The 26,570-nt window shown below is 54.9% G+C and overlaps 1 protein-coding gene across 11 annotated transcripts in view; it reads right to left on the bottom strand.

Moving 5' to 3' along the window:
- The window catches only part of DLG3 (discs large MAGUK scaffold protein 3), a 77,913-nt gene extending 51,388 nt beyond the window's left edge, over window positions 1–26,525 (bottom strand). For 5 of the 11 annotated variants that reach the window (XM_048318378.1, XM_048318380.1, XM_048318382.1 and 2 more), the window contains exons 1-4: window positions 26,447–26,525; window positions 24,299–24,430; window positions 16,482–16,630; window positions 14,711–14,866 (exon numbers count right to left, since the gene is read on the bottom strand). In XM_048318378.1, coding sequence (XP_048174335.1) covers window positions 14,711–14,866; window positions 16,482–16,630; window positions 24,299–24,430; window positions 26,447–26,462 — 453 coding nt within the window. In that variant the 5' untranslated portion in view covers window positions 26,463–26,525. Of the gene's footprint in view, window positions 1–897; window positions 1,279–1,834; window positions 1,953–14,710; window positions 14,867–16,481; window positions 16,631–24,298; window positions 24,431–26,446 lie in introns of those variants that run through there. The other 6 variants (XM_048318384.1, XM_048318385.1, XM_048318387.1 and 3 more) reach the window with 3 other exon arrangements.
- Window positions 26,526–26,570: the final 45 nt, after the last annotated feature.

Below are 26,570 nucleotides of genomic sequence, written 5' to 3'. Positions count from 1 at the left end.
TGTGAGGTTTGAAGATAATGAATGAAAGAAGCAGAAGAAGCAAACTGAAATGCCTTTCTCTCAAGCAGGGTAAATTGTTTTTCAGGCAGGGTCTAGCCTCCATTTTAATGCTTTGCAAACAGATCCAACCATTTTCTAAGCTGGCTTGTGGGTTCAAAACAAGACTGGTCTCTCCATTTAGGGGAGAGAGACACAGCCCGAGAATGGGTCCAGGAGAACACTAATAAAATGAATGTGTGTGGGAAGAAATGGAGGCAGTGAAATGGGGCAGAATGCACACAGCACGCCAGCGACCAGAGCAGGGTTACGTAATAATCTCGGGGAGCAGGGACGTAGCAGCAGAGCAAGGAAACCACAACTCAATGGAGAGTGGGTGACAGTTTGGGAGCGCTGGCAAGCAACACCGCGAACCCACGAGGCTGCCCAGCGGGCAGCACGCACCAAGCCTGCTAAACACAGGATGATGGGATGCCCTTGATGCTGCCACGGCTTCAGGCAACGGCATCGTAAGCAGCGAGCACCTCAGGTATGGTGTCCAAAATACATCACGCCCGACGACCACTTTGTGCCAAGCAAGATCCATTTGGCCCCGTTCGGCCCTGGAAAGGCTGCTCCAGCGCTGAGCTCCGACGCTGGGCAGGACCGCAGCATCCAGCCCGAACAACGGCAACGCCAACCCGACCGACTCCGACGGCCAACCCGAGCGACGACGACGGCCAACGCAACAACGCCGGCATCGAGCCCCAGCAGCGCCAGCATCCACCCCGGCTGCCCGCGACGCCCCCGGAGTGATGCTGCACCGTGCCAGAAACCCGCCACGAACCCCGGGTTACCCCGGCAGCCGCCCGCCCCGTCGCGTCCCGCACCGGGGAGCCGCTGCCCGGGGCTGGCCCGTACCTGCTCGTACCAGTCGCGGCTCGAACACGTGCACTCGGGCCACCAGCCCGGGCCGCTCCCGTTCACCTTGGCCGCGCTCTTCCCCGGCGCCGGCGGCGGCGGCTTCAGCGCGGCGGGGTCGCGGGCGGGGGGCCCCAGCTTGGCCTTGCCGCGGGCGGCGGGCGCGGCCCCCCCGGGTGCGGGCAGGGTCTGCGAGCCGTAGCCGCCGTAGCCGTACTGCTCGTGCTGCCACTCGCCGTAGGAGGGGGGGTCCATGCGCCGCAGGGCCGCCATCCGCGTTACCTCGTAGCACTCGGGGCACTTGCAGCAGTGGTGGTGCTTGTGCATCGCTGCCCTCACACCATAGAGCCGGCAGGGAGGGAGGGAGGGAGGCGGCGCGGAGGGGCGGAGGGAGGGAAGGAGGGAGGGATGCTCAGGGGGCGGCAGCGGCCCCCGCCCCACGCAAGGCGCGCCTGCCGCCTCTTCGCCCGCTCGGCGCCCCCGGCCCCGTGGGAGGAGGAGGAGGAGGAGGAGGAGGAGGAGGAAGAGGAAGGGAGGGGGATGGTGTTACAGCGCGGTGATCTCCGCGGGGGCGCGCCGCGGCATCGTCCGCAACGCCACTCAGTGCCGGGGCCGCTCCCGGCGCGGGGCGCGGGGCAGCAGCTCGGACACGCTCAGCCCGGCCCGGCTCAGCCCAGTCCGGCTCGGCTCGGCTCGGCTCGGTGCGGGACCGCGGCACCTGCGGCGGCGCGGAGCCCCCCCTCCCCCGCAGCGGCCAATCCGCGCCGGCGGAGCCTCCGCGCCCCGCCCCGGCGGCGGGGGCGCCGCTCCCATCCCCGCGCCCATCCCCGCTCCCATCCCCGCCGCACCGGGCAGTCCCCGGCCGCGCCGCCCCCGCTGCCCCCCGCGCAGGCGGCACCCAGGCGGAGCAGAAATCCTGCGCTGCCTCACGCATCACCTTGCGGCTGCCCTCAGCCCGTCTCCCGGCGCTCCGGGCAGCCCTTGTGCAGCGCCGTTCCTCCAGCCCCAGCGCGGCCGTGGCAGCCCTGCCAGCTTTGTGATTGACGCCAAGAGGGGTTCACTTTGCTTCAGCTGTGGTCTGCGCTGGAGTATGAAATAATTTTTCCAGATCTGAACTGGTTGCTAGGCTGGCAGCAGCACCTCTGTTGCATCTCTGTATCAGTTCTCACCGTGTCTTTTTGGAAATGTTACCACACGTGCTCCATCCAAAACAGCAGCCTGGGGAAGCTGCCACTGCCCCATGACCCACAGGTGCATTGGGCGTGTAGAAACCCCAAGGGTCTTTGCTGGGCCTTCCACCTACTGCCATCAGGGGATGGTAAAAGCAGAGCACAAATGCCTGCTGGTGCAGCAGGGCAGGGGTGCTGCTCCCAGTGCAGCTCAGGCAGTCCTTCACCTCTTGCACAGAAGTGCAGGACGGGAAGGAACTCAGAAGAGTCATCCAGACAAACTGACGGGGAAAGAGAAAACCCATTACAAAATCCCACATCTGACCATTTAGAACCTGAACTCGGCCTCCTAATGCTTAAAGGCTGTAAAGAACACTAGGGTGGGTGAAAAACTATTTAAAGAAATGGTACATAAATATGTAGAAGAGCAATGAAATGTGCACAGGACATGGCTAAAACACAGAAGCAGGAGGGAGCCACAAGCTGAGCCACAAGATATGGTGGTGCAATGCCCCAGTTCAGGTTCCAAGGTCTGCAAGGCTCCTCCCAGCCTCCTGCAGCTGGTGTAATACGGCCCTGGGCACGAGCAGGGCTGTGGGAAGAGGAAGCACATGATGGCTGGTCAGATAAAATGCCCCTGCCCACTCCTTGCTCCTTTAGCTCTTTAAACTGCAATACAAAATTACTTCTGCACTTCACCTTTGCAGACAGAAGTGCTCCTGCAGAGTTTGCTCCCAAGCAATCAAGTGAAATTGTTGCTTCTGGGTGAAGGGGAGGGGGCAGAGGACACCCCATAATCAGGATCGGCGTTGTCCCCAAGCACCACGTTCCCCACTGCACGGTGCAGAACCTGTCCTCTCCAGCACTGCCTGCACTTCACTGTCTCCAGGCTGCTCAGGTTACCTCCATCACACGGTGGCTTAATGCCACGGAGTGGTGGAGTGGCTCAGACACTGAGATTTCCCAGTGGCAAGCTTAGGACAGTCATTATGTTCCTGGACAAGCAAGTCTAGAGCAGCTGTCCTCACCATGGTGGCCTCGAGCAGCCGAGCACAGCACTGCTGCTGAGCCCTTGGAAACAGCTCCACAGGTGAGGCTCACCCTGCTGCTCCCCTGGGCTCTCGCTGATGGATGGTCACTTATGGAACCCAGGGGCACTGTGGCACTGACCCAAAGACCCAGAGAGATGCAGTGAGATGAAGCCAATGGCTGCACACAAGAAAGTGTTTCTACCCTGCAGAGCTCAGTGCCACAGGACATTGCAGCTGTGCCCAGGAGGTCACTAGGGCAGGGCAGGGCAGGATGGGATGCCTGCACGCAAAGCAAGCTTGTTCAGAATTAATCAATGAAAAACCGTGTTTGTGTGCATGGCAGGAAAGCATGCAGTGTTGGCTTTAAGAGAGGTATTTACACTTTCAGCTTTTAAGAAATAAGGATCATCTCCACATCTTCTACTGCTCCTTGTGCCATCAGATGGGAATGACAGGAGGGACTGGGGCCAGATTGAATCAGAGATGAGATTGCTGCACCAAAGTAGAGCAGAAAGCCTTGTAAAAAAGGGCAGGTGGCCAGTGTCTCCCACATGAGAGCAAAAGGACAGGAATTCCATCTCAGCTACCCACTCTGCAGCACCTCTGAGATCACTTCATCACTGAGATGTGCTCAGTACCTGTAACACAACCACAACTAATTACTGCTCCATCCCAGCTGCAAACCTCCTTCCCACTGCAGTTCCCACCCTGGGATTGCAGGGTTAGGTTGCAGGGATCATGCAGTGGCCTCCCAGTGAGGTCTCTCCACTGCCATGGGCCTTCTCCAAAGCCATCTTTGGGCCAAGGTCAGTCAGGAACCCCATGTCTGGATGAGACTGACTTGAGTGGGAGGAAAGCACCAGGGAACTGCACAAGCAGAGTCTGTCACCCCAACTGCTCACACCTGCCCTGCTCCAGACACATCTCCTTTGGCTCTGTCCTGGGATGGGGGCAGGCAAGGACATGGGCATTCACTCAGGGAGGAAGCGCAGAAGCAAAGGACAAGAGCTGTTAGGGAAAAATGTTTTAATAAGGATCTGAGTGAACAATAAAGAGAAGCCTTTGATTTTTTTTTCTCCTCCCATTTTTTTTTTTGGTGCATCCTCCACAAGGAAGGTGTCTGGTTCTCTCTATGCTCGGTCTCTGGCAGCCTTCACAGCCATTCATGCAATGGGCATCCCCACATGGGAAACACCCTCGCTGCCAGCCCTGGAGTGCAGTATTACAGCCTCCACCCCACTCCACTTCCCCCAGCTCTCTTATCTGTTAGTGCCTCATCGCCACCTGCAAACAGAGGGGTCTTGAGCCTCAGCTGCTGCAGCTCTTTAGAGCTCTTCCCTACCTGCTTGCATCTCCCCTCCCCAAACCCCACATTTCCCATTTTAGCTGCTATGAGAGTTAATTCCTAATCATTTGTCATGAACTGCATGTGCCACCTGCTAGCCCCAATTAAAAGGGCAAAACTAAGCCGTGGTTGCTGCTGCCTGCTTGCAACGTTCCCGAATGTTGCACAAGACTTGGGGTACCTTATCAAGCCTAAGAGGAGGCCAGGGCTGGCTGGCCAGGGGCACCCACATTCTGTACTTCTCCAGCTTGTTTTAGTGAGTGGTGGCATTTTGGCAACTGGGGGTGGCCCTACTGGGAGACCAAACGAGGTGGGCACCTGCACTGGGGTGCCCAGGCTTTTGCCTGGCAGGGCAGGCACAGTGCCCAGCATTTTCAGGCAGCTGTGGGCATCTTTCTGCAGTGATGTGAGCATTGAGCAGGGCTAAAGGAGATATGAGCTGATTTCCAGGCAGGTGCCTTCGTGGAGGGAAGTGATTCAAGGAAAACAAGAGTACTCTCATTCTCTACCCTCTTCCTACTGGTACTTTCCCAGTCTTATTTAAATTCAGCTTTGGCAGCTGCTCTTTTTACAGGTGCTAATTTCAGCAAAGTGTCAAGAAATCCCCGGAGGTGATGCTATTTACAAGGCATGAAGATGGCACAGAGCTAGGTTTTATCTGGTGTCACCGGCATTTCAGCCCCTGCTGCCGCTTCCTTCCTCTCGCATGAAGTCCTGCGGGAAGAGGAAGGCAAGTGTGAGGGACCAGGCACTGCGGGTTTGTTGTACCTACAGCCCTTCTAGAAGCAGTGGATGAGAAGATGGGGCAGGCTGAAGGCAGCCAGGTCCTCGCAGAAACAGCAGTCATGTGAGTGCTTGACTATCACCCAAGAGGAGCTGGATCCTGCCAGGGGAACCGAAGCCACATGTCAGCTCTGAGCCTGGGTGCGGACAGGGAATCTTTGTAACGCTCAGGAGGACGTGGAGGACAGTTCTGCATGGGGGAGGTACCTTTTTCCATCACAATCACCTGCAAAAAGACACCCAGCACATGCAGCCCGGGGAGGCAGCAGGGAAATATATCTGGGCGGGCAGGCTAGGAGGAGGTGAGCAGCAAAGAAAGGAACCAAGTGAACTTGGCTCAGTCTGTCAGTCAGTTCCTTAGCACTACCACAGACCCCACCCAGCAGGGATTTGCCTTTTGCTGGGTCTGGAGCTTGTCAATTGGAACTTGAAGAGGTGCTCTGTAGAGCACAGCTACTGAGCATATTGGGCTGGAGGCTCCTGTGAGCACTGGAGGGATTGCGCAGTCACAGGTGAGTGGGAAGGGGCAGGATAAGAAACATCTCACTCCATGGCTGTTCCTTCTTGCCACCAGCAGCAATTCACACCGGGAAATGTGCAGCTGGGGTAATAATAACCAGGCATACCAAGGGACCAATAGCTCTCAGCACTCTCAGTGCAGATGCCCAACAAATTATTCTCCTCCAGGGCAAAACCATTTTTATTCTATTAATGATCCCGGATACATCGCCCAGTTGCTGTATCCTCTCTTGTGGCAGCAATGGCACGAGAGCCTTCAATAGACACCATTGGCTGGTTTCTGCAACTCACATCAGGGACAACTAAATGTCTTCCATGGCTGTGCTGGGGGCAGGGAGAGGAGCAATGGAGACCTGAAGCAGGTCCTTACAGCAGGGCTCAGGCTCCCTGCCTGTAAAGGAGAGCCTGGAGGTGTTACTTAATAGCAATCAAATGCAGCCGGCTTTATGGAATTGCTGACAGCCTCACAATGCCCACAGCTGCTCTCCCCATCACCTGGCAGGGATGCTCCTGCCTTGTGTTGGAGCACTTGAAGCATGGGCTGGCCGTGGGCTGCCTTTGTGCACCTCCCTCCACGGCAGGAGGGAGCTTTGCTGCTGCATGGGCACGGCAATTACAGCAGTGATGTGTCCCGTGGTCTGTGGGTGCCCACTCCTTCTGTGTGCCTCATTTCCTTCAGAAAATGATGGAGCAGAGGGAAGGTTTGACAGTGTGACCAGGGCACAACTTCACCACTCCACACCAGGGTCACAGCAAGAAATCTCATTGTCTTTAAGAGAATCAGTTGCTGTGTTTTTGGTCCTGTACCTTGATGTCTGCCTTGTGCCTAGTGTGACACCGCCAGAAATCCTGTTTCCCTGCACCCTTCACTAGTCCCAAGATGGGTGTTCTTACATACTTGAGTCTTAGAGGGAGCCAAACACACCCCGCTTGGGCTGTACAAGCCAGTGGAGATCTACTGGCCGGCTCTGCCTAAGCTGAAACGACCTTGGGGCCACAAAGCCCCATAGGCTGACTCTCAGGGGTTCCTCACCAGGACCCATCCCTGTAGGGACAGGTACCCTCCTCAGAGTGGCTCAACGTGTGGCTCTGAAAGGGAGGCAAGGGCTCAGCACCACTCTGTCCAGATCTAGCACAGACCTGCCCAGAGGGACCTTTCCGCACATCCAGGGCTCAGAGATGTCCCCTCCTCGATTATTCCCACCCTGCTTGGGGAACTAGAAGGGGAACCCTGTGGGGTCCACGCATTCTCTCTTTCCCCTGGCCAGCCCTGCTCCAATCTGCCCCTTCCAGATGGAGCAAAGCCCATTCTGCAACTCCCACAGCCCACAGCCAGTGACTCACAGGGATGCTGGTGCCTCATCCGGGCAGTGCTGCCCCAGAACACACTTCCCGGCAGGGAAACCTGCCCAGCCGCCGGGAGAAAAACCAATGCTGGTGTCCCTTGGAGCCACGGGCCCCCGCGGTGAACGGGAGGTGGGCGCCTGGCTGACCCGGCCCTGCCCCTTTAAGGGAGGAAGATCTGCTCGGAAATTTGTGAATGGCTGTTCCCGCCCCCGCCGCGCGCGCCGCCCGCCCGGCCAATCAGCGCGCGTGCCGCAGGGCCGCAGCCCGCGCACGGCGCTCTCTTAAAGGCGCACTGCCGCCACCCGCCCGTCCCCACACGGCCCGTTCGGAAGCCCCGAGGTGACCTTCGAAGCGGGTCCCAGCCGCGGGGTGAGGAGCCGTTCCTGAGGCACATGCACACCCGTGCCTTCCTCAAGAAGGACACGCTAGCAACACAAGCCTTGGAGGATGGATGGTATTGAGAGGTGATGTGCCAGTTTCCCCTCACCCTGACTTCAGGGCTTGGACATGGGATGGTCAGGTCGCAGGGACTGGACGTCCACACTGGCCAGAGCACACAGCTGGGCTGAGTTTCCCCCAAAGGCCATGAGCTGCCACGCCATGGTGTGAGGGGGATCAGGCAGCTGGGAGAGCTGTTTCATCACCCTACTCTTGTTCTAGCCCAGATCAGGAATGCAGGAGCACTCCCACAGCAGCGGAGCCCTAAAGCTTATGAAATCTCCCTGCAGAAACACCCCGCGAGACTTAGCTGTGCGAAATCTACCACTGCACGGTGAGGAAATAGCTGTGCAGTACGTGCCACGGGAGAGGGAATGAACAGTGCAACAATGGGATTGCAATAGACACGTGAAGCAGCGGGCAGAGCTTGCCCCTGGCTTCAGCACTAAACCCAGCTCCAGGTCCAGCCTGGCCTCCCCCTGCACTGCAGTGCAGTGCCCCCTCCTTGCTGTGCCACAGCTCCTCCCTCAGTCTGCTGTAGCCTGGGCTGTGAAATGATCTGGTCTAAAAATACCCCTTAAAAGGGGGGGACAGCCTGGCAGGACATTGCCATGTTTCCTGGACACGTGCAGGTGGGAAGCTGGTTGTGAGGCTGGGGAAGCGATGTTGGCCAGGCAGAATGGTCTCCATGCCAGTGCTCTGGGCACAGACATCGGTGTACCTGAGCAGTGCCAGCCCCTACAGCTATCCAGGCCACAGACTGCAGGAGGCCTTTGCCTGAGCCTCAGTACTTGGAATAATTTTTAGTCTCAATGCCAGCGGGACTCCTACAAGGTGCTTTGTACCTGCAGGCTGCAGGGCTCTGGCAGGTACTGTCCTGGGGCAAATCCTTGCTTCCTGCAACAGGGCAGACAGAGATTGGCTTGAAATGTTGCCACTGATGCAGCCACGCACGGTTTAACCCTCCCAGAGCAGGCAGAGCAAGGCAAGAGGAGCCAGCACACAGCAGAGAGCACCTTTCCAAGGGCTCACGCTTAGATTCACAAGAGGGATGATTTCCAAATCCACGCTCATTTACTGTCCTCCCCCTGTACTTCCCCTAGCTCCTACTGATGCCGAGGATAATACATCTCGCAGCGTAGCTTGATACTGATCCTCCAAATCCTAAAGACCATAAACCTTCATGAGCAGTTATCGTGGCTGCTCTATTTATAACAGTGCCAGTACTGCCTCTGCCACCAGAATCCTGATCTCTGTCCAGCCTGATGCCATTAAGATGCAGTGACGTTCCCCCAGCTCCAGATAGAAAGCAGCTGGCCTGCCAGGATCTGCCTTCAAGCTTGGTTTGTTTCTCTAAAAATGGTGAGGAGAGCTCATTTGTTTTGAAGAAATGCACCTGGGGGATTTGTCCTCACCCTCCTGAGGTGCTGGGGTGGCTGTGAGGGGGGGTGCAACGTGGATGGGTGGAGGAGAGGGTGGCACATCCCATGCTCTGGGCATGGAGGCTCCACATTTCCAGAGCCCCTGGTGGGTGTGTGCTACAGGAGACAGGCTCCAGCGCTTCACTTTGGTTGCAGCAGGAATATGGTTCATCACCTGACAAGACAAAGCAGGAAAGGAGGAACCTGGGTGCTGCTGTGTGGACCCTGCATCAGCACATTTGGCAAACTTGATGAGCAGAGCAGACAGAGACCCAGCAGGGACACTGCAGCAGCTCACTGAGCTCCTGGCCAAGGCACTGATGGGCCTAGCCCCTGATCAGTCCCCATCCTGCTGGAGATGCCTGTGAATGGTCTTGATTCTTGCTTTCAGAGCTACACATGAAACCCATCAGCATGAATGTCAGTGTGCAAGTTGTTCCAGCAGCTGTGCTCTCTTGGGGACAGGCAGACACAGACACTACATGGAGGCAAACAAAGCTGAAGCACTGATCTGGAGGGAGGATGGATGGACTCCAAGCCTGTCTGGATGGCTCTGGAGCATGGCTCTCTGTTGGACACTGCTCAGAGCTTCCCCCTCACTGTTCCCTTTCCACCACCACATGGGGAGTGCTGCATGCACTCACACCATCAAAACAATGACAATGACTTGGGTGAATGGAGACACCATATCCATCAAGATTTTCCTATGCTGCACAGACAGAAACACCTTTGTGTTTGCAAGGATCTTCCTTTAGCTGCTGGTTTTAGACAAAAAGTCCCCAAGTAGAGTAGGAACAGGAAGATTTTGGTTTGACAGCCTGGTGGCTCTACTGACTTCTTCATCCTTTGCTGAAGCTGGATATTGAGCTGGGAGAACTGAAGTCTAAGCATGTTCATCTCTGCAGCAGGAACAGCAAGAGCCTCTAGTAAAGCTGAGGCCATTCAACCCCAAAATGTCCACTGAAGTGACAGCTCTTACTGACACAGCCCTTGCTGACCCCACCTTTGAGCAGCAGCATGCCTGGGACACAGGCAGCCGGCTGCCCAGCTGGGTGTCCCCACTGTGCAGGGCTGATGTGTGGTTCAATCTGCATGTGTTCCTACACACAGACACCCTCTTGAGTTCAGCACTTTGGCTTTTGAGCCTGTGTCTGCAGTGTCAAAACACAAAATTGCTGGAGAGCATCTGAATGCCCTGAAGCGACCTCGAGGCACAAAGTGGCTCAAGTGACCCTGGGCAGCAGCCTCTGGCCCTCTGGCCTGTGGGTTGCTGCTTTTCTTCTCTGCTTCTCCTAAAATAAGCATGCTCTCAATCTTGCATGGGGGATGCAATGGGGAGGGGCCAGTTCCCCCAGGAGCTGGTTGCTTCTGTGCTCCCATTGCTTGAGCATCAGCCATTTCCTGGGATTTTGGGGTTGCAGGGCCAATGCTGATGGGCTCAGGTTGAGATAAAGCAGTGGCCTGGTAAAGTCTGGCTTGCAGCAATGGCTTCAGTTGCCTGCCCAGTCAGCCCACAGAGAGGGCATGGGGTGGTGGGGACAGCAGGGCGCGTGCAACCAAGCAACCTGACAGGGGGCTTTTCTTGCTGGGGCTGCACTCATTGTCAGACTTTGCCAGCAACAGAGATCTGCTACATTTCCCTGACGCCCCATGCAACAGCAAACAGCTCCTTGGTGCTTCCCCTCTCCTGTATCTCACAGAGAAAATGGAGAGCGGTAAGGCTGCAGCCAAGGCAGGGGAGCAGGGAGTTCACAGCCGGCATCTCTGCAGCTGCAGCATCTGCCGCACGCCCATCTCATCCTGTCCCGCTGCTCCTGCCAGGCAAAGGGGCACAGCACGGGCACGCCCTTCTCTCTGGCCAAAGGCATACTGGGAAAGAGGAAAAAACACTTGAGAGAAGGACGGGAGAAGCAGACAGCTGGTCGCCACGCTGGCAGCACAGCTTGCCTTTCTCTGCCAAATGCCCCGGGGAGCTCCATGGACCTCTTTGGCACTTGAGCCGTGACTTATGGGGCAGCCGGATGCATCTTCTTCAGCAGAAGGTGCAGCAGACAGGGCTCCTATCACCCTGACAGGGCGTTTCTGCCAGAGCTGTGTCCTCCCTGGAACACAGGGAGGGGGAGTGGGACATTTCTGGCCTCAGGGCTGAAGCACAGACTGCACCTCTCACGCTGCGGGCACGCTCAGAGGCATCCCACACACCCGGAGCCTGCCGGAGCAGCAGTGACCCCTGCCAGCGAGGTTTCTCATTCACCGGTGATTCCAGAGCATGCATGGAATGCCTGTCCTCTGAAGCAGCCTTGCTAGTGCTCTCCATCATATCAGGACCTGCTGTTGCTCCGTGTCAGCTGTCAGGCTGAGCAAGGACAGAGCTGTGGCGCTGGCGTCGGGGAGCGCAGCGAGGGACGCCTTGGCCGACGGGAGGGATGCACGGGCAGGCGGAGGGGCGGCGACAGGGATGAAGTCAGAGTGGCTGCAGAGCCGCGCTGGGAAGCAGGAGAGGGGTGGCAGGGGAAGAGCAGCGCTTCCTCGCAGGCGCACAGCTCCGCTCATCAGCGGCATTGTTCCTTTTTCATTTATCTTTACAGCTGGCTGCTCCCTGCATGGAGGATGAAAACGGCGTTTACTGAGAGCAGCAGCCTCCTTGGCAGCCTGGGAGCACAGGCAAGTAACACCGGCCACAGGAGGAGCATCCTCGTGAGTCTTCCCGCTGCACATGCACATAAAGCCCTGAGCAGACCTGCTAAGGCAACGACAGGGCTCGGAAAAAGGTTGGAATGAAGGATTCAGCAAATAAAACCCCACAAGCCCCAGCACTCAGGCAGGATTGCACCTCTGTTAGCCTCAACAGGGCATTTTATCTGGCAAAGTCCCTTTGCTCTTGCCCCATTGAGGACTGAACATCCACTTTCACATGGAGGGATGGTTTCAGCCCACTAAACCTCAACAGGAAGCATATGTTGTTGCTGTATTTACCGGCACCTCTTCCTTTGTAGCAGCCATTTGCACACTGCAGGGCTATTCAGAGCACACCCATATCCTCACCAGCAGGCAGAAATTTCCTGTTCCTGGAAGCATTTGTGTGGAGAGGCAATCTATTTGACATGCATCTTCCTGGCTGAAGCAGGTCACGGTAGCTTTTGCTCTGTTAACAATGCCGTGGAGAGCTGTGGGCAGGGGAGAGGACAAAGCCAGGATAACGGAAAACTTATTTACATTGATGGATGCAATAAGAGAATTGCACTTACTTCAGGTAGGAAAAGCCAGCTCATCTTCTTGCCTTTTATCAGTGGCAGGGTGTCCACTAGAGCTCTTGTTCCTGGGCTGATGGCACCAGGGTGGCAGCTGCTCTGCCCTGCAGCCTGTGCTCCCCTGCCCTAGCATTAACTATCACTTATTATAAAAGCTTCCCTGGTTCTTCCAAGTGCAATCTGCCATCTCAGTTAGTTTTTGAAACCTGCTTTGGAAATGCCTGTGGCAAAAAAAGCACACACTGAAGGCTGGAAAGCAAGAAGTCCCCATGGAGCAGGGCAGGAGCTGGGTGTGTAGGTGCTGTCTTGCATGCTGGGGCTGTTGAGAACCGACAAGGGATGTGATGCTGGCTGGAGCTGAGGTGTCCTCAGTGCCCTCATGCAGGAGTGAAGGATGAGAAACAGGGTGTGTGCTGTGGTCCACCAGCACAGGCTGCCCCAGGCATCTGATCCTGTCTCATGGTCCAAATCGCTGACATGGGGGTCTGCTAGAAATGCTCCCCTCTGTCAGGGCAAGGCCTGTATTCAGCAGTGAAGGTGACATCCCAGGAAAAGGCTCACCACTGTGACAAAGGACTCTGCATCCCAGCACAGGGGCTGCTGCAGAGGAGCTCTGCTGAAGCCTGCAGCTCTCCAGCACTGCTTGGCTCCAGTTTTCAGGAAAGCTGCTGGGTTTCTGCAGAAAGCCAAGTTTCAGGCAGGACTACGGGCAAGGCAAAGCCTGGCATTGAACACTACCATCCTCACAGCTCTCCACCTCCAGCTCCCTGCTCTGCCTGCAGCCATGCTGTGAAATGACCATCCTCTGGGATGAAGGAGGTTGCAGATAAGAGCCCTGCCAGAGCACAGTCCTCCCAGAGTCCCAATCTGCTCACCCAGGTCCCCATTGTTCCTCCCTCTCAGGGCAGTGACCCCCTGCTTGGGGCTGGCAGCTGCAGTCCCTGCAAATGGGTGACCCCAAAAGCACCAGCACCTGGCACTGAGGACCAGCCCCATGCCAACACAGGCTAGGAAAGAAGGAGGCTGAAAAGAATGACAGGAATTATTTCAGGTCTGGAACAACCTGCCTCAACAGCGAGCGAGTGAAGAAGCCAATCTGTTTAGTTTATCTAAGGGAAAGTTAAGAGGGAACTTAAACGCATCTATAAATACCTACATGTTGGGAACATTTCTGATTGCCAAGGTCCTCTATCCTAGCAAACAAAGGCAGCAAAATTTCCTGATGCTGGGAGCTAAAGCAAGAGAAGTCCAGGCTAACAGTAAAATACACATTTTTAATGTGAAGGATAAATAATCATCAGGCCAGCCAGACCAGGGACAGAGCAGATTCTTCATTGCATGAAGCTTTAAAATCAAAGCTAGGTGTCTGCTGCTAAAGGAGACATTGCAACTCAGCCAGACGTTTGGGGCTGGATGCAAGAGCTGCTGCACGTCATGGCCTGGAACAGTTAGGAAGAAAATCCCTTAAAATCACAACGGAATCTGTTCCCAATTGCTCAGGCTCTCACCCCCTCATGGGTTTTGCCCTTTGACTCCCCTGTGGTGGTGGTTCCCACCCACTGGCAAATGGAAATCGGCAGCCAAGCTCATCTTCTTGTCATATTCAGAAAACCACTCTCGCCCTTGAAAAACTGCTAAAGATATGGTGAATGATTGAAAATGTAGAGAGAAACAAGAGGAAAAGGAGAAATTAAACAGTAAGAGAAAAAAATGGGGTGTTACCCATTTTATTGCAGTCCAGAAAAAGAAGGGGAACATTTAAAAAAAGGACAGGAAAGAGGCAGTGCAATTTTTGTATTTAAAATACTTTGGAAGAAGACTTAGACTTAGCAAACAAGCATTATTTCAAACTTTGCCAAGAAAAACAACGTTTTCATATAATTTTAAATCTGTGGTGAGCTCCATTCTTCCTGGCCACTTCATCCTTCCCAAAAGTGCATTTTTCCCTTCACTCATCCCTAAAACTCCCCTCAAATGTGTAGCCCAAACGATTTTCTTGCACCAGGTGGAAGCTGAGCTTTACGATGAACATCCAAATAAATGGTGGTTCCAAGTAAACAAGACAGCAGAGAAAAGCTCCCGGGAAGCTGAGGAGCGAACCTGCCATTTAAGAGCTCGGAGAAAAAAATACGGAAATCTGCAACGCGGGAGCGTGCCAGCGCTGGGGGCGAGAGGGATGGGCCTGGGAGGATTTCCAGCTCCACACAGCCTCTTTATTTCTGCGCCACATCCACCTGCCCCTCTGAGCCCTGAGGGCTGACACGGGGCCATGGCAAGTGCTAACGCAAGGGGATGATTTCAGTGCCATCCAGCCCCTGGCACAGGTGACCGCCTGGTTTCCTGGCGTGAGCATCAGCAGAGCAGCCAGGAGGACACACTGCCAGCCCCAGGGGAGGCAAATGACATCCCCGCAGTGCTGAGGGCACACGGCCCCGGCGCTGTCCCCTCAGTGCCAGCCTCTGGCAGGGCTGGCAGGGCGGGAGGTGGCGTGGGGCGCACGGAGGCTCACCTGGGGCAGGGTGCTGTGAGAGCTGAGCACCAGGCTGCAGACGCTGGCCGGTGCCTCCATCCGCCGTGCTGTCACCCTCACCAGCCGTGGCGGTGTCCCCGGAGCACTGTCCCCAGCTCCCGTGGGGAGCCTCTGCTCACGGTCCCGGGAGGAGTCCTGAAACGAGACATGGGGGAACACGTGGGTAGGGGCAGGCCAGCTGCCCTCCAGGCTCTCCACTGCTTCTGGAAGGGCCAAAAATGAGCTTTCCCCCATGCACGGGGAATAGTGTCTTTAGCGATGGTGGGCATCCCATCTCTCGCATCAGTCTGCCTGGCACTGGCCCCAGGGCCAGCAGGGCCACTGCAGGTGATGGTGGATGTTTGCTGGCCAGGGACTCTGGGGCTGTGCCATTGAGGGGTTGCATTTCACGTTTCAGCACACAAGACGCCTCAAACACATTTTTTTGGAGAAAGGAGGAGGGATTTGACGGTGTCAGTGGCTTGGGCTGTATTCAGTGCAAGCAAGCCCTGAGACTGGATGTTTTTTTCATCCCCCCTGCAGACAGGGCACAGTGGAGGGAGCAGGGGCACCGCTCACACCAGCTGTGCAAGGCCCATAGCTGCTTCCCTGCTTGTTTCCACACTGATTTTTAAATGTCCTTATTGAATGTCACATCTCCTTGGGGACTCACAGACTGGCCTGGCCCCAGAGATTGGTGGCTGTTGCCAGCAGAGTTGACTGTTGGGTGGATCAAGGCTACAAGGACACCCAAAAAAACCAAAGCAGGATCCCAGTGCCTATCGTACAACATCATTAAGAATGTGTTCATAACCACATAAGAGATTTGTAGGTTTGACTTTAACTAGAGGGACTGGCAATGTGAAGAAGGTCAAGAACAGATGGAACTAAAGTGGTTCCTGAGTCAGAGGGACACGTATCTCCTGCAGTGATTGTGGGCAGTTTTGTCCCTCTGTTTTTGATCCCCAAACTCCTTTAAATTCCTGTTTTTCCTTAGATGATATCATTCAGCTCTATCTTCCCCATGTGACACTCAAATCTGGAGTCCCCCCAGGTATATAATGGGGAGCCAGTTCAATTGGGGAGCCAGTTCAATCTGTGAGGCAGAAAATGGTGTTTATCTGATAGGGTTATTTCACTGAAAGGAGGAATCCTTGAATTTTTGCATTTCTGCACAAGTGTATCTAGATTAGGGGGATCCCACAGCATCCCATGGTAGGGCAGTGAGTGGGGGATGGAAAGAAGGCCTGCAAAGACACGAGGCAATTTTCTTTACTTTGGTGCCTTTGAGATAACTGAGGCCCTACTGCTCAATTCCTGCCTCTCCACCTGGTGCTGTATCTTTTAGATGGCTGTTGAAAATTTAAGAGAATGCAAATAAGAGAGACACAAGTTATCTGGGAGCTGGGAAAAAATCCTGAAATTGGAAACTTGAAAGACTCAACCTACTTCACTTATCAAAAGTGGCTGGATCAGAGAGCTGAAACGCCTCCATGGGAGACAGCGTCAGACGGGAGCAACTAATCCAGCTGCAACTGCAGAGCAGGAGCCAGAGCTGGAGCTGTCTGCATTATGAGTAATTCAATTAACACTTGTGAACCAGAGAGCTTGCCTCATTAATGAGACAAGCTATCACAGAGAATGTGTGGGAACAGCCTGGATGTGAGCTGGGCAGGCTGTGGTGGCCAGCAGCCTGCTGTGCCCCTTGAATCCCTCTCAGTGCAGGAGTGTGCAGGGTCTGGCCCCGCAGCACCATGAGGGTGGCTCTTACCTCAGGTAGGTTTTGGGGCTCTCTGGGTGTGACTGTGGAGCTGGGCTCGCTGTCCCCAAGCTGCTGCCTGGCTGTGCCATGACGTGCATCCAGGCTTGGAGATTGCAGGGGTGCAGAGCGCAGCGTGAAATCATAGAATTCGTGGATATCTGCAAAACAGCAGGAGAAACATCCTCAGGACCGGGAGGCAGCCTGATGCCTGACAGCAGCCTCTGTGGGGTGCAGCACTTGTGACCTCCCACTCTGTCCCCAGGGTCTGAGTCCTCTGTGAGAGGCTGGCACCCTTGGAGAGGGCTCTGCTGGCTCCCTGTGCTGGCTGTGTTGCCCACCACATCCCCTCTGCAAGGCAAGAGGTGTAGTGGGGTGCCTGGCTCACCGTGCAGTGGCTCTGGAAGGCATGGGAATGTCCATGGAGCAATCACCATGCAGTCCACAAAGACTAAAAGCAAACTGTGCTCAGCAGCATCAGTCCAAAACCCACCCCATCCTGCTCTCCTCCAGGCTGTGCCAGCCCCAGGTATGGTCCCATGTCCCTTCTGCCCTGAAAAGCCTCCTGCACCAGGCAGCCCCTGCCTGCCTGCCCTGATGCTGATGGGCTTTTCCCTCCCCACCACTGTTCCCCAGCACCCCTGGCCTGTGGAGGGGCTCGCTTCCCAGGGGGACAGACAGAGAGGGCACAGGGCACTCAGTGTACAAGCTCTAAAGCTGATGACTACAGCTCTGTTATCCCCAGCTCCCTCCCTGATATCTCCCCTCTTTCCACCCGCACAGTGCCACAAGAGACATCAAACACCCTCATTCTGGGCTCCAAGGACCTGAGTCTGCTGCTGCAAACCGTAGTAGCTCCAAAGAGAGGCATGACAATGGGGTGTCCCAGCCCTCACTGCTCCAGAGAGTTATGGGGTGAGAGTGGGACCTGAGAGCAGGTGCCCAGGTATAGCTCCAGAGGGGCTCTGGGAGCCCAGACCCTCTCCTAGCCCAACCAGGAGGATTTTACCCTCTCCTGCTCACACACAGATGATTCCAGGGAGCAGAAGGGCTGCAGTAGGCTCTGCTCCTCCCTAAGGAAGCCCCCACTGCTGCACACTCAGGCAGCAGCTGCTGGCCCCTGGCAGCCCCCAGTTCATCTCCAGAGCCAGCACCTCCATAGAGGTCAACATATCCATTGCAGAAGCATTTAATTTCAAAAAGGAAACTATATCAAAAGTGAGAACCTGTTTTTATGAAGAAACTGAAAGGGGTAACAAAAACTTGTGGGAGGCTCTGAGCCTATTTAGAGAGACCCACTGGGACAACAGAGCAGACATGCAGCGTCTGGCTGGAGGATACTGTAAAGGCAAAAGGGAGGAAAGCAAGGCTTGACTGCAGAGGAAAAGAGGCTATTGAAAATGAGAAGACATTCATCTAAACTGCTGAAGCTGCATCTAAATGAGAAAACCAGAATGGATGGTAAATGCTGACAGGTTAAAGGTAAAGCTCCAAGAGGTCGGCCAAAAGAGTTTGGTAAACGCCTCCAAAAGCCATAAAAAAAGTAATAAATCCCTTCAAGCACCTGGGAAACAGGAAGCCTGGTGAAGTCAGCAGGGCCAAAAATTCAAGGCAGCATAAATGATCACTTGAAGCAGGAAAAGACACAGCAGGAGCCTGAGTTTATTTTGTGTACCTGCATCTGCTACAGAGGAAGCTGGAGAGCTCCTCGTCTGTGAGTGACTCAAGGGGCAAGCTGTGGGTCTCAGCTTGAGGGGGACGGGGCCATTCCCGTGGCACTCCCTGGGAACTCATGGATGAAGAACCTGAACTTGTCCTCCACTTTGTGATTTCACACCTGAAACTATGCCACACCAAGGCACCACGAGGTATTAAACGCCCACATCACAAAGATTTCAACAGGAGATGTGGTGAGCATTGGCAGTGTAAGCAGGGACATGCTGACCACTGCCTGAGGGCTATTTCCCAGGTGTAACAGGATGCTCTGCCTAAGCAGGGATAGAGCAGCTGGAAATTTGTCTCACAAGTTCATCAGTGAAGGCCTGAGTGAGGAGGGTCTGTGGAGCAGTGATAACATCAGGTGAGGAGGGTCTGCTGTTCTTAGTGCTGAAAAATACTGAGACCAGCTTGCCCAAACTCTCAGACCCCACCAGGAGGACATGCAAGACATGCTCCCTGACTGAAGCTGGGAGCAGCACAAATGTGCACACTCTGATATGGAAGGGAGAGTCAGGAGTGGAGAGAAGAAGAAGCTAAAGAGCTGCTCACGCCTTTTTCAGCACAAAGTGTATTTTGCTGATTAAGTCTGATAACACGTAATCTAAAAAGTCAATCACTTTATACTATAAAAGGCCAGTCACACTTTTGCACAGTGAGGACTTCTATCATACCTCCCTAAGCTGGGTGAAGATCCTTCCCTTGAGTGGGGATACCCCTCAAGGTCACTCCTCAAGGCTGAGTCAGAGATTTGCCCTTGGTCATTGGTATGGGTGAGTAACATCAATCTCTATTTGGTAATTGTTTAGCTAGCTTTAATACAATTGCTTTAATATTGCTTCAAAAACAGTGCACTACAGTAGTAGTTATAGTTATCCATACTGTTTAGTAAATAATTCTGGTTAAGCTCTTTCTTTTCTAATCCTTTCCATTATTGTAATCAATTTAAACAAATAATTTAATATATTTATATGAATACATTAGGTTTATCATCCTCAGTCCTGTGGGACAAAGTTGTATAAAGGTTCAATTACACCTGTATAATCCTTTAGACATATACCATTGACAAAGTCCAGCTCCAGCTGCACCCAGGCTCCTCTCTGAGGATGAGTTTAGAAAGGAAGGGTGTCCTTTCTTCATCCTGTGACTCAACAGCTTTTAGAATAAACTTTATCTGAAGCTCCCACTCTGCCTGTGCCACCAGGGATGCTTTCACAGAGCAGGGCTGCACGCCCAGACACAATTCCCTATCCTCTTTCCCAGTGCTTAACCACGTGCCTGTGCACTGCAGCAGCACAGCCCTGTTGCGGATGGGACGAGAGCTGCATCAACCCCCATCTTCCAGCTCTCAGGGGCTGCCCTATCTGCTGACCACCCAGCTGGAGGGGGAAAGCTGCTATAAATTGCAGCTGCTGGCAGACCAGCTGGGTGCCCAAGGGCAGCCCAGCCAGGCTGTGTGGCTGCCCGAGCGCAGGGAGCACCGTGCCACTGCCTGGCATCAGTGCCACTTTCGGAGCTGCTGTTTTGTGCTGCCAGGCTCTGTCCTGTGCCCTGGGAGACATGTGGCAGCTAGCAACGATGGGAGGAGTGGGAGTCCCCAGATGTACCCATCGCACCTGGGGCACCCCCTCTACGGCCCCCTAGCTGCCAAACAGGCTGCTGGCAGCCCCTGAAACCCTCCCAAATCAGACATGAGGTCACAGCAAGCACTCACTTCACAGCCAGAGAAACTGGACGTTGTTTTCGTGCTAAAACATCTCTCCGTCTGGTTATAAAAATAATAATTGCGTAACAGGATAGCAACGGCTTCTGGCTGCATGGATTACGTTGGGAACACACAAAACTTTGCAAGAATGAAAACAGGATTTGAACAGCCCCATTGTGGGGGTGTGCTGCTGCTGGCAACCCCGTTTTGTCACCCATCTGCTGCAGGAACAGAGCCTTGGGCAGCCAAGCTGGCAAGGCACCTGAAGGGCAGGAAACTTGTCCCCTGAAGCAGCCACTCTCCACCTCCAAAACCCTCAGCCCAGTTTAGGTGCTTGCCAGAAGAGAGAATTGTTGCTGGCACCAGGGATTAGACGAGTTTCAGGATTGGTGGACAGGGTTCAGGCAGCAAAGGACAGAAGTACATTTTAGGACACGTGCACGTGGCATTAAAGATAATTTAAATATATGCTGGTTTCCCTCATTTCTTAGGAGCATCGCAAATTGCACACAAGTCTGCCTCACCTGTGCACTTTAAGAGCAGCAGTACCTGAAAAGCCTCCATAAGAGGATGTTGTGGTAGCAAAAGATGAAGCTGCATGTTCTGTCTTACCACCCAATTTCTGTGTGATGACATGTAAATCCATTCTGGGTCTAATAAGGAAAAGTAACTCGAGATTTACAGAGATTAGAATTTTTCCAACAATTTTTTCCCAGGGTTAACATGTCAAATAAATGTCATTAAATATTTCTATAGCACCAGCATCTGCACTCTTAATGCAGTGCCCCTGTGCCAGCCAGCACATGCACTTCCAGAAAATGACATTTCTCCCCCAATGCATGCACTGTCACCAGCTGCAGCACCACGGATTTACCCCAAGCAGAAACCCCAGCCTCACACCAGACCCCCAGCCATGCCCCACTGCCATTCACACCCACGGCTGCCACAGCAGATCTTTTTCAAGCAAGCTGCAAGTTTCCATCCTTGCTATGGGCAAATCTGCAAGAGGAGGAGTCCTCAGGGCTGGGAATCCTCCACATTCCTCCAGTTTTCCACCCTGGCTCCTGCAGCCACCCGGTGAAGCCATTACCCGGTGAGGCAGGGCTGCTGGCAAGCTCGTCTTGCTGGGCTTTTGCACCCAGGGAAGCACTTCCTGCCTCTCCTTCTGCCTTCACCACATCAGGGTGCTCTGGGAAGAATTTTTTGTAGGGTAAAAGGAGCTGCAGGGGAGGACTGGGGCCTCAAGCAGCTGACAGGACTTACAGAGGTCTGCATTGGCCACTGCTCAGGCACAGGAGAGGAGCTGAGATCCAGAGGATTTTCGGGAGGAGCTCGGCCCCTTGGGCTGCTGGCAGCTGGGATAGCTGGACAGACACAAATCCTGCCTGTCCACCAGCTTCTCCCGCTGCAAAGGGCACAACAGTCCCTTTCAGCCCCGGCTCTGGGAAGGAAAGGTCAGGGAGCTGCTTTTGTGTGCAAGCCCCATCCTCCCCAGCAGCACAAGAGACCAAGCATCTCCCTGAGGGGCTCCACGGTGCAAAGGGAAAGTGGGGCCACCATTGCCCCAACCCAGGCTCCTGGAGCACCCCTTTGCTGGGCTGTTTCCTTGCAAGTCACGCACTTGGCTCCACAGCCTCAGACACAGGGAGAGAGGGGCCAGGAGAAGGGAGCCAGCACAGCCTGTTTTCTCTCTGCACAGCCAAGGAATTTCTTTTGTGCGGAGCAGGGTTTGGCACATTCCAGTGCAGAGCAGCTCCCGCACCGCTGTGCCGCGCCGAGCCAGCCGCGGCACCCGCCGGGACAGGAGCCGTCCTGGCACAGGCAGTGTGCCCCCGACACAGGCAGCTCCGGGGACAGGGAGGTGGTCACAAGGATTTAAAGGGCTGTGCTGTGCTCAGGGGAGTCTGGCAGAATATGGTGCATGTGCAGAGCAACACCAGGCAACGATCGCAGTGACTGATGATACACCCAGCACAACACTGACGCATCCTGGGACACAACACAGGTTGGGGCTTCTGGAGACCCCCAACAGCTTACTTGTAAAAAAAAAAAAAAGTGTATGCAAAGTCATATCCCTGGCATTTTTCATGTGGACCAACTTGGCAAACTCCATGATGTTTGTCACTGCTGGTAGCTCTGCTATGGCCTGATGCATTTTGATGTTCAAACTCCAATCAGCCAACGCATGCTCCAGGAGAGCATTACCTGCAGGAGCAGGCAGCTTGAGGACAGGGATGGACCATGCTCACACATTCATCTTCCCCAGGGGCTGAAAAAAGCAGGGCTGTGTTGCTGAAAGGCTGCAAGAGGATGGACCTCTGCAGGCTAAGGCTTCTCCAGAGCCAGAAGCATCTGGCATGGTGTGGGGCAGTGAGACGGGAGCTCTGCACTGAGCAGTATGTCTGTGCTCTCCTGCAAATCCTCCTCCCACACTGAGCCAGTGCTGTGACTTGGAGCACACTTCAGAGATACAGCGGCCCCCTGGGAAAAGGAGGGGTGAAAATAAATAAAACAGAAATGTTCTATCACCCTTGCAGAGTTGTTACTGTGCTCCAGTGGGTCTGGACCATGGACACGAGGCAACCCAGTGTGTACCAACCTTGTGTGGCCACAGTGAGCACGCAATGTCCATGCTGGGACAGAGGAATTCACAAATCTACACTCCAAGGGGAAGTGGGGGGGGAGGAGGGCTCGGAAGTAATTAATGCAAATTCCTAGTTTAGGTAAACACATCTAGAGAAAGGCTCGCTCTGGCACGGGGAATTAATATCCTGTTAAACCAGTTGAAAAGGTCACCAGTAAACAAGGGACACTCCCAACACTCCCTCGTGCCAGGGCTGATAGGACACCAAGACAAACAGCTGAGAGCAGGAGCTGGGGACTCAGCAGCATCCGTGCAGCTGCAGCTGGCTCGGTGCTCGTGCAGACGTGTTCTCCTGTTCTCCGCAGCCACACTCTCTCCACAGCACTTCTGCACTAATAGCAACAGCCCCGGGCCTTGGGAAAGCTGCTTCGATGCCTTCACACAGCCCCAGGGAGAACTGGCCAGCACACAAAAGCAGCCAGGGGTGCTGGGCTCATGTGAGGTTGGTCAAGGTCACAGCCCTGCTCGGGATCACTGCCTCCAGGCTGGGGATCTTTTAGAGAGCGGGTTGTATAAACTAAGAGATAAGAAAGGAGATCATTTAGAGAGCAGGTTGTATAAATTAAAGGTAAGAAAGGAGATGTACACTGGCTCCTTCAGCGTGGGGGCTCACTTGCCCTGGGGAGTCCACTCTTGTCACATGTCTCTGCTGCTGCTAGCATAGACATTTCAGCACAAGACCTTTAAAAGGACATGCTGGGACTGAAAGCCTCCAGGTGATGCTCCAACAGCAAGAAAGAAAAAAGGGAAGAATTAAATTGCTCAGGACACAGCACACAACTTCATTTTCAATGGAAAACCTGAAGCACAGAGGAGCTGTGGGCAACTCATCTCTGCGGGCACAGAAGTGGAACTCTGGCTGCAGAGGTGTGAAGAAAAGGTGAGAGCTGCCAAGAGAATAGCGACAGTGGTGGGGAGCACCAGGGCTGAGACAGCACTGCGAGTGAGCCACAGACCACACGTGGAGCTCTGCACCCTGGGGCCTGGGTCTTCCTCTAAGAGTGCAGAGCCTCTGGGATGCTTTCCGTTTCTTCCCACCAGGGAAACTCAGCTTCTCTCCCAGGAGATCCAGGAACAGAAACCACGAGGGCTGCAAGCGTTTCCCAAGGCCCACAGTGAATAGACCTTAAGGAGAATAGTAAGATAGCTGTGTGTCTTGCACAGAGAAGCTGCATAGTCCAGCAAGACTCCAGCTGCATTTGTCTCAGTCCACATGGAAAACTTTATACAGTGCTCAAAATGTCATTTTCTGGTGTCCAGCCCCAAGATGAGCCTTACTGTTAAGTCTGTTCCTTGTGTCAAATGGAGCTGCTGGAACAGTGTGTTACTCACAAGTGCTGGTGGGTCTAAGCACTAGGAAGGCCAGAATACCCCAAAGGACCTTCGGTACATGTGGATTCTCTCTTAAAGACAGAAAAATTTAGTGGTCCTTCCTGGACAAACCAGGCCTGCACAGCACAGAGAGTGCTCACAGCAGGGCAGGATCCCTTACCAGGCATGGTGTGATCAAGAAGGCCTTACCCCTTGTCCTCAATCAAACTGAGGAATCCTGTTCACATTACAAACACCCAGTGATTGCAGCCCTGGTATCTCCTGCCCAGGCCCTGGAGGCAAAAGACAGCCCAGCTCCCTGGCATCACATGCCAAGTGTTTCCACAGAATACACCGGTCAGTGCCAGGCACCGGGGTGGGATCAGGCTCCCGGGAGACCCCACTAAACACAAGGCTGCAGGGACTGCAAGGGACTGCAAGACAGGGGCTTACCCAGCAGAGCCTGGAAGAGTTCACTTTGGAAGATGTGCGAGACTTTTCCAATGGAAGCTTTTAACTCCTGCTCCTCTGGGGACCGCAGGGTGCTTTGGTATCTGGTCAGAATTTCCACTGCCCGTTCAGTGTCTGCAGAGATGACACAGGAGTAACAAGGCATTAACATTGAAGGATGTTAAGGGAAGGCTCGAGTGCAGCCTTGGATGCCTCAAGCTGCCTTCTAGTTTGCATTTTTAAAAGTCAGCCAGCCACAAAAGCAGTCTCCTTACACACACCTGGAAAAGCTAACCCTGCTGAGAGGCACTGAGGGCCCATGGCAGAGACCTGGGCAGGGACTGGAGGAAAGGTGGTTCTGCCACCAACCCTGAAAATCAGGGGCTAAAATCAGATTGACTCACCTCTGAACCCTGTGTCACTGGGTAGCCTGAACACCTCTGCCACCTCCCAGGCACAGAAGCTGTTCAGGAGCTGGACACATTCTGGTTGCACAGGGCTATGAATACTACTGCAGGAACTGCAGTCTCCCACACAGGGCCAGATGGCTGCAGCAAAGCTGAGCGTAGGCCCATTCACGTAGTGCAAACAGCTCAGCTACAGGAGTGGCAAAACTTGGGTTTCTACAGGGTGAAGCATAAGAATTGCTCAAACCACCAAGCAGCCGTGGGTCAGCAGGAGACAACTGGGAAAGGAACACGATGCCTTGGGGTCAGAGGAGATGCTGGTAAGGAGGGGAGCTGGAGGCTGCCATGAAGCAACGTTTTGGTTAATGACTGGGCTCACCATAGCTGTGAGAAAACCCTAGACCTAAAATAGTGGGGCTGTCATCTGTTTCCCTGGACACCTCCATACTTCTCTGGGCAGACAGCCAGAGCTGCCAGTGCAGCCCAGACCTCAGATGTGACCCATATCTCAGGCAGGCAGTGAGCTCCTGTGGACCTTGAGACCATCCCTGCCCTATCAGTGGATATTTCCCTTTGTCACCCAGGCAGACTGCAGACAAAGAGCATCTGTGTGAGAAGGCAGGGAAGCTGTCCCGCCACTGCTGGAGACTCATCTTTTAAGCCAGGAACTCATGCAGAAAGGATGACCCTGCTCATCACAGGGCCCTCGAGAATTCAGGTCATCAAACAAGGGGGCCTGTGTCTGCTTGGGTACGTGCCACCTGGTGTCCCAGCTTGCCCAGCTTCTCCTTGGCCAAAAGCGAAAGGGGGTCCCTCCTGCCTGTGTCACCAGCCCACACTGACTCATCGTGGGAGCAGAACAGGGAAAGGGAAGCATGAACAGCTCCGACTTGGAGCTGGGCTCCACACTTGCTCCAGTAAAAGAAGGGACTTCCCCGAGCTTTATAGCAATCCTAGCCCTATGCTATTACTAAGAGCTTCCTTTTCTGCAAGATAAAACAGTGGCTTCAGACACTGCCCAGCATACCATGAGCAGGGCTGAGATGTCTTTGCCTGGTCATTCCTGCCCTCATCAGAAGAAGCTAAAGAAGCAGACAGAGAGCTGGGGCCACCACGCCAGGCCACAAAGACTGTGAACCTGGTGTAAACTTCCCACCGCAGCCCAGGCTGCGCAGCAAGAGCGGCATGCACCCTGTGCTGACAACTGTGTTGCTGGCCACTGGTACCGGGTGACAGGCAGCTGGAACAGAGGAGTGCTGGCTGCGGATCAGGGGAAGTACTGTGCACCCAGCGTGGCTGGGAGACCAGGGGACCCTTCCTACAGCACCCAAGGAACAGCACATGGTGTCCAGGGCCCATCTCCACGTGCCTCAACGTGCAGGCAAGTCCCACTTCGAGGAAACCCCTCCTCGCAGAGCCCAAACCCCCATGCCCGCTCTCCTCCCCGCAGCACGCAAGGGAGCTCCAAACAGAGCATCCCACGGCCACCACTCTGAGCCACGGCGGCACGACGTGTCCACAGCCCGAGGAGGGCGTGAAGCGAGGGCGCCCAGTCCTCGGGTCTTAACCCCTGGGTCGCACGGCCGCCCGCGGTGGGGAGCGAGGGCGGGAGCTGCCCGGCAGGAGCGCGGAGCGCGGAGCACCGGGCGCGGTCCCAGCAGCGATCCCGGCAGAGCAGACACTTGTTGAGCGCGGCACCGCGGTGCCCGGCGCGGCGGGCAGGGCCGGGCAGTGCGCTCCTTACCTTCCCGGCGGATCATCGCTCCGCCGTGGCCGACGGCCGCTCCGGTCCGTGCCAGCCCGCGAGCGGCCGAGCCGCCGCCCGCCCCGCCCCGCCCCGCCCGAGCCGGCCGGGAGCCGCCCCCCGC

This window comes from Corvus hawaiiensis, chromosome 14 (assembly GCF_020740725.1).
Source record: "Corvus hawaiiensis isolate bCorHaw1 chromosome 14, bCorHaw1.pri.cur, whole genome shotgun sequence".
Lineage (NCBI taxonomy): Eukaryota > Metazoa > Chordata > Aves > Passeriformes > Corvidae > Corvus > Corvus hawaiiensis.
The sequence above is the reverse complement of the archived record's forward strand: the minus strand, read 5'-3'. Positions and strand labels throughout refer to the sequence as shown.